The following is a 19731-nucleotide window of genomic DNA, read 5'->3' as shown; positions in this document are numbered from 1 at the left end:
CAAGTGTGGAGACTGCATCTATCAGAGATAGTTACAAGACTAAGCTTTCTGTGCTTATTTACAAAAATATCTGGTTAGAAAGAAAGTTATTTTGTTAAATTGCCCAGGGCTATTGTCTAAACGGTCCTAAAAATCAGTGGGTCCAAGGCCTGCCAAACCTATGTAATGTATCCTTAACCAGTCTGTGTAGAAATTTGCAGCCCAGCACCAGGTGTGACAGTTCCTTGGGGCCACTGAGAAAGTTCAATGACAGCCTGACAATCACCTGGAGGAAATCTACATCTTCACACAGACCACCTCCATCCACCTCCACCAGTGGTAAAAGTAGACTGAACTCCTGCCTGCCTTATTCCATCACCTAAGACTGCTTCCCGGTTGAAAGCTGCTAAAGCTAAGATCTTGTGGGACATTCTTTTGGGTGATATCCAGAAACCCTCTCTATTCCCACAGTGGATACTGGGGGCAAGTATATCACTGGCTTGCTTGCCTTAGGCACTTCAGTGCATAGTGACTGGAAATCTACTCTATAGTCACAGCCTAGTTTGGCTCTGGTAATAACCTGAGTGTGTTATCAATGCAGGTAGTACCTTTGGGCCTTATTTGCTTAATAAAAACTAGATTGGGGGGCCATAATCATGTTACACAGAACTTACAAATACTCTTCCGTGCATGTTTCTGGCTCAGGAGTATGATATTTCCAAGATTGAGAATATGATCTAAACAGAGGGGGGGAATGAGAGAACAAGGTAACTCTTATCTTGCTCAGGCGACATTTTATGTTTAACTTTCTGCCTTTGTCCTAAGCCCTGTTGACCAAGATGTTTCTGAGAAGTGTCATTGTGCTGAGAGGTATTATTATGTGTTGAAATTGAACAGAACTTGTACAAATTACCACAACTACCCCCCCAAACAGATGGTCCATCCCGTTCTGTAACTCCCTGCTGTCACTAACTGCCCTGGAATGTTCCTAGCCCTAGCCCGGAGCCAATCAGTTTTGTATTCACATGTAATTCTGTTTGAACACCTGGATAATGTCTCTTTTTGTCACTTTGTGTTTTTTGCCTTTATAAACCCCACTGAAATGTTGCTGGGGGGGTCTCCTCCCTCTGTCTGCTGTGTCAGAGTATATGGGACTAGGCGGAGCCTAGGCTTGTTCTGAATAAACCTTGCATTTTGCAGTTCGAGTGTCTGAGTCTCTGGTGGTCTTTGAGGAGTGGGCACTTCACATCAATTTAAAAGACTTAATTGGCTTATACTAATTGTCCAAGTGGGGTTTTCATTTTTATATTTCCATATAGTCACACTGTAGGGGGGAGGGGCAGTGAGATTATTCAGTCCGCAGTGAAAATGTAAAACATTTTACTGAGCAAGTGCCAGGACCACACCTGGAGTTGGGATCCTAGGAAACAGCCCCCAGTGCCAGCCCACAGGGGCTTTTAAGCATTTGGGGACATGTGGGGGAGGGGGAGGATGGTATTGGTTTTAGCCAAGGATTGTTACAAGAAATGCACACTTTAAGTTTAAATTTCCCTGCCAAGATTTTCCCGCCAAGGTTTTGCTTGTGGGAAGCAGGGGAATAGAACAAAAGGTGGTGATGGTCCCCTGGGTTAGGGCTCCCAGTGCTCAGAAAACAGCAGAAGCAGAGTCACAAAGTTACAATTACAGTTACTAGCTAAAGTAATGGGTTACCAGGGAAGTCTTATCCACAGCACACTTACATTTGTATCTTAAAATCATTCATTATCCATTTTACACAATCCAAGTCAAATATCCTATTCCATCATCCCGTCCTCCACCATGTGGACACAATGGGCTCTAAGCAGACTCACTCCCTCTCTTGGCTGCCTCCTCCTCCTCCTAATTCCAACAGATTTTATGGTTCCATTTTCATACAAATATATTCCTTGATCTGGCCGCCAGAGGCTCATGCCCTGTAAGTCTAGCTACTCAGGAGGCTGAGATCTAAGGTTGGGGGTTTCGGAGGGAGGGAGAGGGAGAGGCAGAGGGAGGAAGAGGAGAGCGGGGAGAGGCGGAGGGAGAGGGAGGAGAGAGAGAGAGAGAGAGAGAGAGAGAGAGAGAGAGAGAGAGAGAGAGAGAGAGAGAGAGAGAGAGAGAGAGAGAGAGAGAGAGAGAGAGATGTAGAGAGAGGGAGGGGCAGATTGAGGGGAGGGGGAGATTGAGGTGAAGTGGGAGGGGAGGGAGAGGAGACAACCGGGAAACACGGGAAAGCTGGTAGGTACTGCACATGCCTCTCCGGGTCTTCTGGGCGGGATCTCCGAAGATGTTGCAACACCACTCGCGCAGACTCTCGCGCTGCTTTAAGAGGGCACGGCGAGTGCACCTGGCGTTCAGTTGCACGCGCGGCGCACGGAGAACGCTTCTCCTAGCTCCCGCCACCCTTACGGAAGAGCCGAAGCACCCCACCCTGCTGACCCCGCCGACCCCACGGAAGAGCCGAAGCACCCCACCCTGCTGACCCCGCCGACCCCACGGAAGAGCCGAAGCACCCCACCCCGGGGGCCAGGCCCGGACCATGGCCCTCGTCGTCTTCGCCCAGCTGCTGCTGCTGCTGCTGGTGAGTCCTGAGCCGGCCCGGAATGTAGCGGGGAGCGGGATGCCCAGGGGCCCGGCCGTGCGCCGCCGCCGCCGGGCATGTGCGGGCACCGCGGAGCCTGCCGTCGACGGAGGCCCGGGACGACCCGCCGCGGCTGGGGAGAAGCCCACCGGGCAGGAGGGGGGGCCGGGGCCTGCACCCTGACACCCCCCTCCACACATTTCTTTCCTGCCGCGGATTCCCCCCCCCCGGGTGGGGTACTGTAGCTCCCGCGTCGGGGCGCCATGTCGGGCAGGGTGGAGAAGGTGTGAGTGTGCCACCACCTCCGCGGGTGTGCGTGAGTGTGCCCACCCAACTCCGTGGATGTGTGTTTGTGTGCCCACCACCTCCGTGGATGTGCGTGAGTGTGCGGATGTGTGAGTGTGCGCCCAGGCACTTCCAGGAAGAAGCTTGGCTGAGGAAGTGGAGATCAGGGTGTCACGGATTCTTTTCCGGACCAGATCTGAACTTCCATCCTCAGCTCGCAGCACCCTTCCCCGCCCCCCCTTTCCTGCCGGTGCTGGGGACGGAGGCCTCGCGCCCTGGCTCAGCTTCCTCTCTCGGGGCTGGTGCCCTGCTGGTTAACTTGAGACCCGTCGCCTGGATTGTCTGGGTTGTCTACCCAGGCTGCTTTGATTTGTTAGATGGCTTTTGGTTTTTCGATTTTACGGCCATAGAATTACCAACAGGAGCCACCCACACGCTGGCTAGGGGAATTTTTGTCACTCTTTTTTGTTTTTCTTTAGTCGCTAAACTGTACCCAAACAGACATGTTGAATGGAAACCTCTCTGGACAATTACAACTTTGAAAAAAACACTTTTTTTAAACTTTTTAATTTTTTTTTTCAAACCATTTCCTGGTGTCCGAGGAACAAGAGAGACTGACAGAGAGCAAAGGAGCGAAAGGCAAAGTGGGGGGAGAGATGCCTGGCTTTTAGTTAAGTTGAAGGCCCAAGTAATGATGTTTTTATTTATATTTATTATTTATTTACTTTTATTGTTTACATATTATATACCATATATTTATTTTATTTCTATTTTATTATATATAACATAACACGTTTATATATTATATTTATATATTATTTATATGTTTATATTTATTATTTATTTTTGCCAGCATTGAGGCTTGAACTCTGAGCTTCTTCTCTGAGCTTTTTTTGTTGTTTTATTTATTTATTATTTATTTTTATTTTGAAAATACCGTATAGAGGGTTACAATTACATGGGTAAGGTAATGAGTGAATTTCTTTTTTTTTTTTTTTTTTGGGTCCGGTCCTGGGGCCTGAACTCTGGGCCTGCTTGCTGTCACTCAGCTCTTCAGCTCAAGGCTAGCGCTCTACCACTTGAGCCACAGCGCCACTTCTGGCTTTTTTTTCTTTCTACTTATGTGGTGCTGAGGAATCCAACCCAGGGCCTCATGCATGCAAGGCAAGCACTCTATCATTGAGTCACCTTCCCAGTCCTTGAGTGAATTTCTTATCAAGCATTGTTGCCTCCTCCTTTGTTTGTCTCTGAGTTTCTTTGTGCTCAAGGCTAGTGCCACTTCTAGCCTTTTCTGGGCAGTTTATTGGAGATGGGAGTCTCATGGGCTTTTCCTACAAGGGCTGCCTTCCAACTCCTGATCCTCAGAGTTCAGCCTCCTGAGTAACTAGGATTACAGGCATGAGCCGCCAGTGTCAGTGAATCAGTGTTTTTATAGAACAAAAGCAATTTCCAAGTCCCTGTTGTAGAAGCACTGGCCAATTCTACCTTCCCAGGATACGGGCCTGTGAAACAAAACAGTGCCTAAAAACCCAAGCAACAAAGCAACCTGTTTTCATTGCTGCAACAAAATGCCTGAAGCAGGGTCAGGTGTAAAGAGGTGTATTTTTAGCTCACTGTTCTGGAAGGTCCAGGGCAGTGCCCCAGGTCTCACCAGAGACCTGTTGACTGTGTGGCATCTTGGGTAGGAAAGGTGGGAACCACAGGGGCGGAGTCTGAAGAGGAGGAAGGTGTGGACTGGAGAGCACTGGGGTGAATCCTGACTCAGGCCTTTTAAGATCAGGCTGGCAATGATGTAAAATCACCTCACCAGTGCCTCCTAACCCCTTAAAGTCCCACTGTTCTTAACATTGCCAACCACACAGGATCTCTTGGAGGACTCACTCAAACCTATCCAAATCTGTGCAAAATCCTTATAGGATTTACATTATTATTATCTAGGAGGACTCACTCAAACCTATCCAAACCTGAGCAAAATCCTTATAGGATTTACATTATTATTATTATTAGTGTGTGTGTGTGTGTGTGTGTGTGTGTGTGTGTAGGCGCGCGCACACGCGCGCACGCGTGCATGCATGCTGGCCCTGGGGCTTGACTTCAGAGTAGCTTTGTTCAAGTAATCTATGGTTTAGCAGTTTCAGCACAAACAAGATGGTTTCTGAAATTCAGGTGTGCCCAAGGTTAATATGAGCAGCAGAAGGGTTACTGCTTTAAAATGAAGTTATTTTTAGCTTTTCAGTTTATGGGACAGACACAGAAGTGACACAAAGAAACCATAAAGTTTATCTGGTTTGCAAAACATTTTCACTTGGGAACACAGCCCCATACTTTCCCCCTAAAGAACAGGTAGTTGTATAAAGGTTCTAAGCAAACCTTAAAATTAGACATGAGAAAATACATGATTTGACTTTTACTTATACAACTATCTGTGGGGCTGGGAAGGTGACTCAGTGGTAGAGAGCTTGCCTTGCATGCATGAGGCCCTAGGTTCGATTCCTCAGCACCACATAAGCAAAAAGAAAAAAGCCAGAGGTGGCACTTTGGCTCAAGTGGTATAGTGCTAGCCTTGAGCTGAAGAGCTGAGGGACAGCGCCCAGGCCCAGAGTTTAGGCTCCACAACCGGCCCCCCCCCAAAAAAAAAACCAAGAACATACTATCTGTATACATGATTTTACATGTGCAGTTTTAGATACACCCAAGAATATGCACACACACACACACACACACACACACACACGTATACCTTGCTTAACAGAAACTAAAGACATTGAAAAAGAACACTTAGCATTATTACAGATAATGTCCTTTTCTGTTTGTTTTTTGTTTCGTTTTTGTCGGTGGCAGGGCTAGAACTCTGGGCATGGACAAAGTCCCTTAGACTTTTCTGCTCAAGAATCGCACTTTACTGCTTGAGCTATAGCTCTACTTCTGGCTTTTTGCTGGTTAAATTAGAGATAAGACTCTCACCTCGGATTTTCTTCTGGCTGGCTTCAGAGCTGGCTTCAAAGGAGGATCCTCAGTTCCTTTGCCTCCTGAGTAGGTGGGGTTACAGATGTGAGCCGCTGGCGCCTGTCTAGAACGGGCATCTAAGAACCCAGGTTACTCATTTATTGTGTAAAGATCGGTGGAGAATCAGATACAAGACACAGCACTTCCTTTTGCACCCCTTCCCTCCTAGGGCAATATGATTTAGCAGCAGGTGGGGTGCACATAAATGACTCAAGGTCAATGACAGTGAAGAGACTGGAGGGACCATGCCAGCACAGGTGATGGATCATGGAGGCAAGAACCCTAGCAAAGTCTGGCCTGGGGGAGGGACGCAAGTGAAGGGTGGAAGACTCTGGAAGGCTCTAGAAGGCTCTGAAGGCTCTGCTCTCTCAGCACCTGTTAGGGTAGGGTGGGGACTAGCAGTCTTGTGACTAGAGGGCTTGTGGCTTTGTACTCAGATGAGTACTTCCGCCAGCTCACACAGATTAGGATCCCGCTAGGTTAATTTACAACTTCTGCACTGCACTTTTCCTGCAGCCAGCCCAGGCCACACCATGAGCCTGAGGGCTTGTCTCAGACCCAACACTAAAGAAAAAAAAAAAAAAAAGAACCAAGTCTGGTGGTTCGTACCTGTAATCCTAACTACTCAACAGGTGAAGATCTGAGGATTGTGTTGTGAAGTCAGCCAGGGCAGGAAAGTCCATGAGACTTGGATCTCAAAGCTGGAAGTCGAGCTGTGGCTCAAGTAGCAGAATTTCAGCTTTGAGCATCAAAAGCTAAGGGACAGCCTCAGGCCCTGAATTTTTTAAGTCCCAGTACCAGCCCCAGAAACAAACAAACTCCTCAAAGGAACAGGTTTTGGTGGAGATATGGAAAGACTGAAACCCTTGTGCTATATTGTAACACTGTGGAAAACAGTATAGCAACTCCTTAAATCATTACAAGTAGGATTGCCATATGATCTCAAAGCTGGCTCTACCACTTGAGCCGTGCCCTCCACTTCCAGCTTTTTGCTGGTCAGAGCCTCTTGGATTTGTCTGCCTGGGCTGGCTTTGAACCATGATCCTCAGCTCTCAGCCTCCTGAGTAACTAGGATTACAGGCATTAGTCACTGGTGCTCATCTTCAATGAGATTTCATATAGGTATGGCCTTAGGAACATTATTCCCAGCAGCCAAAGAGCAGGAGCAACTCAATTGTCTATCCACAAGTGAATAGAGAAACATTGTGGTCAACACAAACAATAGAAAAGCACACAGCTTTAAAAAGGAAGGACTTTCTAACACTAGGCACTCTATGGATGAGTCATACAGACTTTAGGCTGACTGAAAAAACACCAGCTACAAAACCATGAACACTTTCCACTTACATAAGGTAACAAGAGGAAGTAAGGTTTGGGCCTAGGGTATGGAGAAACAGTGGTTTAATGAATTTTGACTGTTTTACATAACAAAAGGCGTTGCAGATATTGTTTGCTCATGGGTGTGTGAATGTGCTAAGCCTCTTTAACCTATTTAAACCTAGTTAACCTATTTAAAATCATTTAGATAGGAATTTTGTCTGATTTATATTTGGCTGCAATTTTTTTTTTTTTCTGGGAGGTGTCCAGTTCTGGGGCCTGATCTCTGGGCCTGGGCGCTGTCCCTCAGCTCTTCAGCTCAAGCCTAGTGCTCTATCACTTGAGCCTCATCACCACTTCCGGCCTTTTTCTTTTTTTGCTTATGTGGTGCTGAGGAATTGAACCCAGGGCCCCATGCATGCAAGGCAAGCGCTCTACCACTGAGCCACCTTCCCAGCCCCGATTGGCTGCAATTTCTTAAGTGTATTTACATGAGACAGAGACATCCACATATGTGGTCAGCTAGTAGAATTATATATGATAATATACTGTAAATGCAATCTAATTTGTGATACTGGGGACTGAATACTGATACTCGGGGCCTGGTATTCTAGCAATTAGACTGTGCCCCTGTCATTTGGGTTGTTAGTATTTATTTATATATTTGTATATTGGTTGGTTGGTTGAAAGTTTTAGAATAGGGAAAATGATCCAAGTTCTGTGTTAGTTTGAAGGCTGAGGGTGGGGGAGGGAAGGAGTGTGAGACAGAAGTGAGAGGAGGCCTAGAAGACACTAACACCAGCTCTGTGTTTTCTCCACAAATCAAGCCTAACCTAGCCACAGCCGTTCCACTGCCCCATCAACCAGCCACCCTGCAAGACTTGAAGCAGAGACCCATGGAAGAATGTCCACCAGGTACCTCCTAAGACTGACCCCCTTCCTAGCCTTCTACACTACCCTGGCTCCGTGTTCTTCCAGTCTCTGTTCCCTGCAATTCCTAGCTCCTTTATCCAACAAGTAGTTATTGACCCGTTGTCAAATCCAGGGTTATGAAGACTTATCTCCATTTTTACTGCTAAGATTCATCTATTTTGATTGATCTAAGGGTCTAGAGATTTTTAAAAAATATTTTAATTATTATTGAGGCTGGGAAGGTGGCTCAGTGGTAGAATGCTTGCCTCACATGCTTGCATGCATGAGGCCCTGGGTTCGATTCCAGCACTACATAAGCAGAAAAAGCCAGAAGTGGCACTGTGACTCAAGTGGTAGAGCAATAGCCTTGAGCTGAAGAGCTGAGGGACAGTGCCCAGGTCCATAGTTCAGGCCCACAACCAACAAAAAATAAAAAAAATTTTAGTGTGTGTGTGTGTGTGTGTGCGTGTGTGCGTGTGTGCGTGTGTGCGTGTGTGCGTGTGTGCGTGTGTTCGTGCATGTGTGCATATGCTGGGGCCTGGGCACTTTCCTTGGGCTTTTTTTGTTCAAGGCTAGCACTCTACCACTTTGAACTACAGCACCACTTCCAGTTTTCTGGTGGTTAATTGGAGATATGAGTCTCACAGACTTTCCTGTCTGGGCTGGTTTCAAACTGTGATCCTCAGATCTCAGCCTCCTGAGTAGCTAGGATTACAAGTGTGAGCCACAAGTTTCTGGTCAGTGCATACTTTTTCAAAGACATACCCAAGAGATCACTTGAGAAGGGTTTTTGGTTCCTGAATGAAGTAGTCCATCCTGCCTGCTAGCTTTGTCACTTACTCAAATCATCAGCAGACAGCAAATTCTGATCATTATCAAAGGCTAGCTTGTTCCTTTCCAGGAATTGACAAGCTCAGGAGACATTTCACTCTTGTAATCCATAATTCAAGTTGTTTCATGAATCTTACAATATGCTTCATTTAGTAATTCATTCCAAGGCAAAGAAAAACAGAAAAAGGAAACACTATCCAAACCAAAAAAAAATTACTAGCACCATCCTAAGATTATTCTCTCTTCAGAGTGTAAAATTATAATCAGAGTTCTACAGGATCAAACAATTCTTTTTTGGGGAGCGGTCATAGGTCTTGAACTCAGGGCCTTGGTGCAGTCCCTGAGCTTTTTTTTTTTTGTTCAAAGCTAGCACCCTACCATTTGAGTGAGCCACAGCTCAAAGTCCAGCTTTTTGCTGGTTAATTAGAGATAAGGGTCTCATGGACTTTCATGTTCAGGCAGGTTTTCAACTTAGTTCCTCACTTTCCTGAGGAGCTCGGATTACAGGTGTGAGCCACTGGTACCCAACTACTTGATCTTTTTTAGCAAGAAGTTGCTGCATAGTCACAGTGACTAATTTCATAGGCATGATCCCCTGGCACTGGAAAGAACACAGTTTTTTTTCAAAAATAGCATGTTCCAGGAATTTAATACAATTATAGCTATGACACATGGCCTTCCTCAATGGGGTGAGGCACCGGATGGGTTAATTACAGTCACTTAAATCTCCATCCTCCCCACATGAGATCCCAGATGTCTGTGTAGAGTTTCATAGAATTGTGCACCCTTTCATTTATGTGATTCAGTAGGAATGGCCTTCCTCTTATTTTGGATTCTAATAATTTGTTTATCTTTCAAAACCTTCCCCTGGAGCCTTGTGCTGATGGCTCACACCTGTAATCTTAGCTACTTAGGAGGCTGAGATCTGAGGATCGCTGTTCAAAGCCAGCCCAGGCAGAAAAGTCCCCATGAGACTCTCATCTCCAATTAACCACTCAAAAACCAGAAGTGGTGCTGTGGCTCAAGTGGTAGAGTGCTATCCTAGAGTACAAAGAAGCTCAAGGACAGCACCCAGGCCCTGAGTTCAAGCCCTACAATTAATCAAAAAGAAAACCTTTCCCTGCTCCATTGGCTGGTATAAGTTTGTTGATCTGGTCAGAGAACTAACTTTTGGTCTCATTAATTTTCTTGGTGGTTTTTCTAGTCTCTATTTTGTTGACTTCTGCTCTGACCTAGGTTATTTCCTTCCCTTGGCCTGCTTCACCTTAAGCATTTGCTTATTTTTTCAGTGTGTTACATTAATTCTAGGTTGCCAATATTATGAGTATATTAGATTTTGAAAACAGTATTTTAAAAAACCTTCAGTGTTTTATATTGGCTTTAGGTTGAAAGGGTAACATTTGGGAGATTTGAGGCCAAAAAATACATTGTGAAGGGAACTTGGCTTTTTTTTTTTCTGTGTTGATACAGACACTAAGAATTTGAACCTCTCATGTCCCTTCCCTTATTTTCTGGTCAGCAGGGCTTTCATAAGGTGTATAGTAGATGCAGAAGCAATAATCCACTCACCTACTGCTTTTTCACCTGCATTTCAGGCTTCTATCTATCAGGGAAGGTTTGCTTGTCGTGTAAAGCTGGTGAGGAGTACACCAGTCACAATAATTCCCTCGATAGATGCAGGAGCTGCTTAGTCTGTAAAGGAGGTAAGAGCCAGAGGCCCCGGGGCATGGTGGAGTGGGATGTTGGAGTGGGAATTTCAACTGATGTGTTCCCAGAGACCTGGCTTCCAGCTTACCACAGGGCGGGCAGGCAGCGCTCCAGGAGGGCCAGCTGTGTCAGGACGCAGGCAGCCGTGAGCTACTGTGGAGAGAGGCCATCCAACATGGCTGAGGCAGGCTGCAGTGGAAGGGGAAAGCTCAAGAGACCAGGGCATTCAGAAGCGCTGCCCACTGAACTCAGTTATGGATCTGCCCTGAGTCTCCTGTACACTGCCAGGGATTTTGGATACGTTGGCAGATTACAAGTCACCTCCAACATTGGTCTGCTTAGCATTTGACCAGAATCCATTTGGACACAGAGGGGGAGGATACAGGGATATGGAAGAAGAGACCCTCATTAGGTCAGACTCTTGCTTGGTGCTGGTAGCTCAAACCTGTAATCCTAGTTACTCAGTAGGCTAAGATCTGAGGATTGTGGTTTGAAGCCAGCCCAAGCAGGGAAGTCTATGGGAGTATGGGAGTCTTGACTTGACTAGCAAAGAGCCGAAGTGGCACTGTGGCTCTAGTGGTTGAGTTTTAGCCTTGAGTTAAGCCCAAGGAGTACTGGGAATGTGGCTTAGTGGGTAGAGTGCTTGCCTAACATGCATGAAGCCTGGAGTTCGCTTGCTCAGTAGCATGTAAACAGAAAAAGCCAGAATTGGCACTGGGTCTTAAGTGGGAGAGTCCTAGCCTTGAGCAAAAGCTCAGGGAAAGTGTGCAGGCCCTGAGTTCAAGGCCCAGGACTGGTCCTAAAACAAAGCCTAGGGACATGGGTTGGAGCAGTCATAGTTGGTAGAGTACTAGCCAATGAGCAAAAGCAAATGCAGCAACAGCAACAAAAACAGAAAAAAAGACTCTCCCTAACCTCAGGCCTCTCTTTGCAAAAACCTTCCATAGAAACTCCCATCTTAGGCCTACATATGTATATCTGTTGGAGTGGAAAGGGCTGGGTCTCACAGCTGTCCCTGAGCCAGGCTGTCTTCAGTCTCTGGCAGGTGCAAGGCTCTCTTTACCTCGGTGCCTTCATATCCTAAGGTCTATCTCTCCCTGATCTCCAGCAGTGCTAGGCTGTAGAGAGGTCACCTGAGGGCATTTCTCTTTCCTGGAGCTCAGAGATGATTTGTGTTAGACCTTGTGGTCTGTCTAAAAGACTTCCTACAAGAGGCAACACAGTAAATAATAATCATTCCTTTTGTGTAGCCCTGCATATACTGGTGATAGCAGAGAGGGACTGTCCATTGTGTACCCTCTATGTGTGAGTTGCTGCAGAAAGTGGCCCTAAGAATTATTTCCTATGGGGCTGGGAAGGTGACTCAGTGGTAGAGCGCTTGCCTTGTATGCATGAGGCCCTGGGTTCGATTCCTCAGCACCATATAAGCAAAAAGAAAAAAGCTGGAAGTGGTGCTGTGGTTCAAATGGTAGATCGCTAGCCTTGAGCTGAAGAGCTGAGGGACAGCGCCCAGGCCCAGAGTTCAGGCCCCAATACGGGACCCCCCCCCAAAAATGAAAAGAATTATTTCTATGTTCAGCTGAGCTGAATGGGGGATGGTGGGGAATGCCTTGAGGAAGGGCATGGAGGCAACCAGAGAAGCTCATCCTTCATACTTTTGCCCTGTCTCCAGATCAAGTACAGAAGAGTCCTTGCACCACAACCTCTAATACAGTGTGCGAATGCAAACCTGGCACTTTCTGGACACAAAACACCCCTGAATTCTGCCAGAGATGTCGAGATAAGTAAGATGGAGGAGTTGGGGGCTCTTATAATCCTGGAGTTTTATACAACCCACATTTCCTTATTACCCCTTTCCCTGACCCCCTGGAGTTCTTCTGAGCCTGGAACCCTCTACTTGCCATTTCCCTTTTGACCAAGTGACTTGTTCCTTAGCTACAGGAGGCTAGGACTTAAGGCTCCCTAAACTTTGGATGAGCCCTAAGACATGGTTTAATTGCCTTCAAAAAGAATGAGTAGAGCTAGGTACCACCTGTCATCCTAGCTATTCAGGGGCTGAGATCTGAGGATTGTGATTTGAAGCCAGCCAGAGCAGAAAAGTCCGTAACATTCTTTTTTTTTTGTCGGCCGTGGGGCTTGAACTCTGGGCCTGGGCGCTGTCCCTCAGCTCTTCAGCTCAAGGCGAGCGCTCTACCACTTGAGCTACAGCGCCACTTCCGGTTTTCTGGTGGTTTATTGGAGATAGGAGTCTCACGGTCTCTCCTGCCCTGGCTGGCTTTGAACCGCGATCCTCAGATCTCAGCCTCCTGAGTAGCTAGGATTACAGGCTTGAGCCACCAGCGCCCGGCCGTAACATTCTTATCTTCAGTTAATCACCTAAAAGTTGTGGCTCCAGTGGTAGAATGCCAACCTTGAGCAAAAACAGCTGAGGCCCAGGCCCTGAGTTCAAACCCCAGTACTGGCATAGGCATGCGTACACACAGAATGAGCAGAATACTGCTGGTGTTCTGTTAATATGTACACCAATTCCATTGGAATATGTGATTTTTAACCCTTCCTTGTATATACAGAGGACTATGAAGATAGCTATGATAAAAGTCATAATAAGGCTTTGTGTTCACATCCCTCAAGGTTTTCAGAAGAACCTGATCCATTGAGGCAGCCTCACTCCAGGCTCCCAATCCCTTAAGATGTATCTTGTTCCTGTTTTTGACATTAGGGGCCAAAAGTTAATTACTTTTTTGACCCTTTGGTGTTTGTGTGGAAGATCAACTGTACTACAAGTTGACGAGGGCCATGTATGTACCAGGGGCTCATGCCTGTAATCCTGGCTACTTAGGAGGCTGCAATCTGAGGGTTGCTGTTTGAAGCCAGCCCCAGGCAGGAAAGTCCATTAACTCTAATCTCCAATTAACTACCAGAACAGCCAGAAGTGGAGCTGTGGCTCATGAGGTAAAGTGATAGCCTTGAGCAGTAAAGCTCAAGGACTATGGTCAGTCCCTGAGTTCAAGTCCCAGGACTAGCACGCACACACACAACACTGAGGCAGGGGCTGTATCTAAATGGTGGTCAAAAGTGCCTGTGATCTCCCCCTGGAGTGAGACAGCTCTTATCTCAGGGTCTGCTGCAGAGAAGGATTGAAAGCTGAGGAACCCATGGACCCAGAGCTCCGAGGGATTCAGCCCTCCTTTCTCAGTCTCCAGGGTGGGGGGCACCGTGCAGACATGAGGAGTCTACCCTCCTCTATGGACATTGGGCAGGCAGAGTGACTTTCTCTTCTGTCCCGCCTGGCTGGTCTTTGCTCATGGAATCCCACCATTTCCTTCCTGTGTGTACGCAGGTGCACTGATGAGGAGGATGAGGAGATCCCCTGTACCCCTTTGAGTGACCGCAAGTGTGTCCCCAAGGCCACCTGGGGCACCAGAGCTCTTGAAGAGCCAGTGACCAACACCACGAAAACTCCTTCTTCTAATAATTCCTCTAACATGATATGTATCATATCCATAATACTTGGGATCATATCTATCATATGCACAATAGCTATGATAATGATTGTCGTTTGGAAGAGAAAAATATGTCCTTATATTATGGTCTTCCGTCCAGGTAAGTGTTGCTCCCAGATTTCTCGCCACCCTTCCCACCGCCCCCCTTCGCCGCCCCCCCGCCGTCCTGCTCCATGTCTCCCCTATAAGTACCCTCCCTTTTGTTTCAAACCCATGTCCTCTCAGCCTGACTCTCTCCTATTCTTTGTGATCGGCCACACAGTCACTACCCAAAAAACAATACACCAGAATCTCACCAGACCCTTCTGAACCAGGTCTTGGAGGGAAGACCCCCAGCTAGGTCAGAGAAGTGGTCAGCTTGTAAGGCAGCGTTGCTCAAACCAGAGATAGGGCTTGTTTGTTTGTTTGTCAGTCTGGGAGCTTGAACTTAAGGGCTAGGTGCTGTCCCTGAGCTTGTTTTTACTCAAAGCTAGCACTCTACCACTTGGAGCCATAGCTTTACTCCCAGTTTTCTGGTGGATAATTGTAAGTAAGACTCTTACGGTTCTTGCCCAGGCTGACTTTGAACCTTAATCCTGAGATCTCTGCCTCCTGTGTAGCTAGGATTGTAGGTGTAAGCCACCAGTGCCCAACTTTTATTTATTGCCAGTACTGGGGCTTAAACGCAGGGCCTCCTATTCTCCATCAGTTTTTTTGCTCAAGGCTGGCTCTCTACCACTTGAGCCACACCTCCCCTTTTTGCCTTTTGGGTGGCTAATTGGAGAGAAGAATCTCATAGACTTCGGCCCAAGCTGGCTCTAAACCACAATCGTCAGATCTCAGCCTCCCTAGTAGTTAGGATTACAGACATGAGTCACGGGTGCCTAGCTTGCCTGTGTTACTTCTACTCCCAGTTTCTCTCCCATCTCCTTCCCATTTGGAAGCTAACCCAGAGTGGGTGGGCCCACTCTGCCTAGGGAGGGGGCGGGGTCTGTGGAGGCCCCGCCCACCCACTAAGGGCGGTTCCCCCTTTCTGTTGCAGGCCAGGGTGAAATGGATAGCGTGCGCCTGCTGATGTGGAGCTCAGGAATTACTTCCCGCCTTAGCAGAGTGAGTCCTGGGGGAAAAGCTGCTGCTCCACAGTCCCAGCTCAGAGGAGGGCTTGGCACCGTGCGTCCTATGCTGCTGACCTGCCAACCTGCCGCCCTGCTGCCCCTCTCATGGGTGGCCTGAGGCTCTGGAGGACTTTTTTGAGCTCCCAGCGGGCTGTCATGGTGTCCTCTTGCTAGGGGGGAGACATGAGGACACAATCCCGCCCTTGGGAGTTGGGCAGGGGGTTTACAGCCCCAGGGTCCTGGTGACAGCAGCAAACCATGCATGGCTAGCTGAGCATGTCCTCATTTCACGTGGCCCACGTGGGAGGGGGTGGAGACCCAGCATGGAGCCCTAGATGTGGAATTCTGAGTCACCTCTTTATTTTCCCAAGATCTGTTGCCGGCGTTCCACAGGAAAATCTGCTGTTGAGGATAATAACAACAATGAGACCCTAAGCAGCGGACCTTTGCCCTCTAGCCTGCCTGTTGAGCAAGAAACGAGAGGAGAAAACCCAATGACAAATGCTGATGAACAGTCCCCAGGGGAGGCAGATGGTTTGCTGGTAAGTGGTGGGCAGGAGGTGCTAGTCTGAGGGAGCCAAGGACTGGGCAGGTTGGCTGCGGGTGGCATAGTGGGTGGCTGAGGTGCTCTGCAGAACCGTCTACCTCGGGTTTGTGCCCAGGCCTAGAGCAGTGCAGGCATGCCCTGGCTGTGCATGTTTGTTCATGATTAATGCTTGAGAGCCGGGCGCGGGTGGCTCATGCCTGTTATCCTAGCTACTCAGCAGGCTAAGATCTGAGGATAACGGTTCAAAGCCAGCCTGGACAGGAAAGTCCTAGACATTCTTTATCTCCAATAAACTACCAGAAAACCGGTGACGCTGTGGCTCAAGTGGTAGAGCTCTTGCTTGAGCTGAGGAGCTGAGGGACAGAGCCCAGGCCCAGAGTTCAAGCCCCACAACCACCACCACCACCACCACCAACAACAAAACAACAACAGAGTTCTCATGCCCATAGCTGACAAGACCCCCATGACAGTCAGTGTGGGGTGTTGAGGGTTCCCTGCTGGACATTGGGAACCGTAAGTCTCCTGTCCTCCTCTTTCTGGTCCCTCCAATCTCTCACAGCCCCTTCTGCTGGGGTTTAGCCCCAGTGAAAGCTGGTCTGTTCTCTGTGGTACCGCTGTTCCCAGGAGGCGTCTGAGTTCCTGACTGACCTGTGGCTAGGCCCAGTTGAGTGAGCTGCAGGGTAAGCCACAAACCAGATTCCAAAGACTTGAGGCAAAAACAAAGAAAGGAAACTACCACCTGGATCTCAATGCTGGTCACAGGATGGAATGATAACATTTTGGATGTATTGAGTCAAGGAAGATGTCAGGTCCAAATGAATGCCCCTGTTGCCTGGCACTGATTCAGGGAGGCTGTTGGAAAATGTCAGCTCCATTTCCATGCCACGGTGACGTCCTCTGCCCCCCCCCCCCGTGTTTCTGACTTCCTCCAAGTCGCATTTCCTCCATCAAAGCCTCTGAGCTCCTCATGAACAGATCATTCAATAAGGGTCTGCGTGCTGTCCCTTACCTTTTTCACTCAAGGCTGGCATTCTCCCCTTCCATCTTTTTGCTGGTTAATTGGAGATAACAGTCTCATGGACTATCCTGCCTGGGCTGGCTTCAAACCACAATCCTCAGATCTCAGCCTCCTGAGTAGCTGGCATGAGCCACTGGTGTTTGGACACACATTTTTTCCCCCCTCATGCTGTACATGCATCTTGGGGCAGGATTATTTCCTCAGATCCTGAGTACAGGTGTAGCTGGGGGAGGGGTTGTGTCAGCAGGTTCACATGCTCTAGAAGCTCATACATTTCCACCTTTTCTCTCCCTCGACCTGATGTAGCATTGTCCATGTGATTCCAGCTCACCTGTCCGTTCTTCTAGCTTGACGTGGCCCTACCTCTACTGTCGAAAAGTCCTTTCATTGAACACCTGGGACAGGCTCATGAGGCAGAGGAGCTTCTCTGACAATGACATCCTCATGGCCAAAGCTTGAGCAGCGGCTGATGTGTTATATGAAATGCTGCTCAAGTGGCTACAATGGGCAGGGCAGCGTACCTCCATCAATGCCCTGCTAGATGCCTTGGAAACCCTGGAAGAGAAATTCGCCCGGGAAGCTGGGCGCCGGTGGCTCACGCCTGTAATCCTAGCTACTCAGGAGGCTGAGATCTGAGAATCGCGGTTCAAAGCCAGCCCGGGCAGGAAAGTCCATGAGACTCCTATCTCCAATAAACCACTAGAAAGCCAGAAGTGGTGCTGTAGCTCCAGTGGTAGAGTGCTCGCCTTGAGCTGAAGAGCTGAGAGACAGCGCCCAAGCTGAGTTCAAGGCCCATGACCTACAAAAAAAAAAGAAAAAAGAAAGAAAGAAATTCGCCAGGGACACAATTGAGAACCACTTGGTTCTCTCTGGGAAGTTCATCTATGGAGATGATGTGAGCTCTGCTAACTCACAGAAGTGAAAGAATTTCCTCAGGAAGGTGCATATTCCCTAGTGTGCCTTTTTTTTCTTGGAGAAACCAAAAACAACCTCTTAGGAACAATATCTAAAGTTTACATGAACGGGACTTAAAGAAACTATCCTAGTATAGATCCACCAGATATCCCACTGGAATGGATGTTATCACTTTTTCAAGAAGTTACTGAGCAAACTGAAAATGAAGTCTTTTTTTTTTCTTTTTAGTGGGGAGAGCACCCTTGTATGAATGTAAATGTGTCGGATGTAGTGTTGGCGTTTTTTCATAGTACTTTTTATCTGAATAGAAATTACGGATTGCGTTTGGTGTCATGCCTGTAATCCCAGCACTTGGAAGGCTGAGGCAGGGGCTACTTAATGACAACCTGTCTAGGAAAACAAAACAACCCTCAGGTGCTGGTAGATCATCCCTTAATTTTAACTTAACTATTGGTGAGGCTGAGCTACAGAAGATTGTGGCATGTGAGATTTATCTTATTTTTTATTTGTCTATTATTTATGGATGGATATGTATGTTGCCTATTGATTCCTTATGTTTTCTGTATTTGTATGAACAGGTGTATTAAAATACAGTTGCTGCGTTGTTTACAGGGTTACTTAGCAAGCTTCAGTAACAATAGAAGCAGAAAATATAGAAGGGAGAAAGCAGTAGCTTCCTCCTCTGTAGTATTTTACTGTTTTCATCCAGTTTTCTTCAACTCTAGCTGGATAACTTGAGACCAGTATTACAAAACGGACAATTTTATATTAATTCATTATGGGTTGGTTGTATTGGGGCTTACCTTATTCCTATCTCAGCCTCGAAAATCTGCTGGGATTACAGGTGTGTGTCACATTTCACAAAATGATGTGTTTTTGGCTCTCTACCTCTAGAGAGCTAATGTAACTGTTCTTGAACTTCCACTCTTCCTCTGTTGCCGAGCTGGGGAGGTGGGAGAAGGATCCGATTGGAAGTGCTAAGTAATCTCCGTGTTATATGCTGTACCCAATGTGTGTTCGTGAACTGGTTCTGTCTGGCCTCCCACTAAAGAGCCAGGGATCTGTTCCCAACAACTGCCATGGTCCCAACTGGGAAGGCTTGTAAATGTGAAGTGTTTGCTAACACAGGACCAAGATGGTGCTTCCCATCTGAACCCCAGAGCCATTCTTGGTTCCTATTTGGGGACCATATCCCTCTGTAGCCAAATGACTTCTGTGAACAACACTGAAACATCAATTCTTAAATACTATGACGGTGAGACTCAGAATGGCCAACATGTTCAGATTCTGATGTTTCTCCTTTCTTTCATTTATGCCTACCCTAAGGTTTGAACTCAGGATCTGGATACTGTCCCTGAGCTTTTTTGCTTAAAGCTAGCACTCTACCACTTGAAGCAGAGCTCTTATTTTCAGCCCCCCCCCTTCCTTTTTTTTGATATATGTGATTAATTGCAGAGTCTCACTGACTTTCATATCTGGGCTGGCTTTGAACCTCAATCCTCAAGTCTCAGCCTCCTGAGTAGGATGACTCATGAGCCATCAGGTCCTGGCTCTTTCTTCTATTTTTACATCTCATTCAGCACCAGTTGCAGGGATCATACCTGGAATCCAGCTCCTAGGGGGAGAGAGAGACTATGACATGATGGTTGCTTGAGGCTAGCCCTAGCAAAAAATGAAATCAGTGAGAATTCATCTCAGTCGATAAGAACAGTATATACTTGCAGTTCAAGTGGTAGAGCCTGCCTAGCAAATTCAACTCTGAATTCAAACCCTACTATCACCCTCTTAAAAAATAACAAGATAAAGTACATCTGTGTTCAGTATCAGCCCTTCCAGCGAAGTCTTATCTTACTCGGTTTTATGGAAATGACTGTTCCCAGGGCTTGTGGAACCTTTCTAGCCCCAAGTGTCCAAAGCCTGGCCCCAACTGGAAGGGGCTGACAAGATGAGACCATAAAGTATTAGTCTCCATGGCGGATCGTGCTTCACAATGACAATGGAATCCCCAGTCCGTGGCTGTC

General features: G+C 47.4%; 1 protein-coding gene across 2 annotated transcripts; it reads left to right on the top strand.

The window, feature by feature from the left end:
- Positions 1-2395: 2395 nt before the first annotated feature.
- On the top strand, positions 2396-19722 carry LOC138823360 (tumor necrosis factor receptor superfamily member 10B-like). Of its 2 annotated transcripts, none has more exons than XM_070016640.1 (8): positions 2396-2575; positions 8011-8098; positions 10522-10629; positions 12306-12417; positions 13974-14236; positions 15158-15225; positions 15602-15772; positions 17102-19722. In XM_070016640.1, the coding sequence occupies exons 1-8, from the start codon at positions 2534-2536 to the stop codon at positions 17252-17254; spliced, it is 1005 nt and encodes a 334-aa protein (XP_069872741.1). In that variant the 5' UTR covers positions 2396-2533; the 3' UTR covers positions 17255-19722. The 2 variants fall into 2 exon arrangements, with proteins under 2 accessions (XP_069872741.1, XP_069872742.1); XM_070016641.1 differs by having other exon boundaries at positions 17122-17236.
- The last annotated feature ends 9 nt before the right edge of the window (positions 19723-19731 follow it).

Source organism: Dipodomys merriami, unplaced genomic scaffold, assembly GCF_024711535.1.
Source record: "Dipodomys merriami isolate MVZ:Mamm:240054 unplaced genomic scaffold, mDipMer1.0.p SCAF_12, whole genome shotgun sequence".
Lineage (NCBI taxonomy): Eukaryota > Metazoa > Chordata > Mammalia > Rodentia > Heteromyidae > Dipodomys > Dipodomys merriami.
This window is presented reverse-complemented; position numbering and strand designations above follow the sequence as displayed.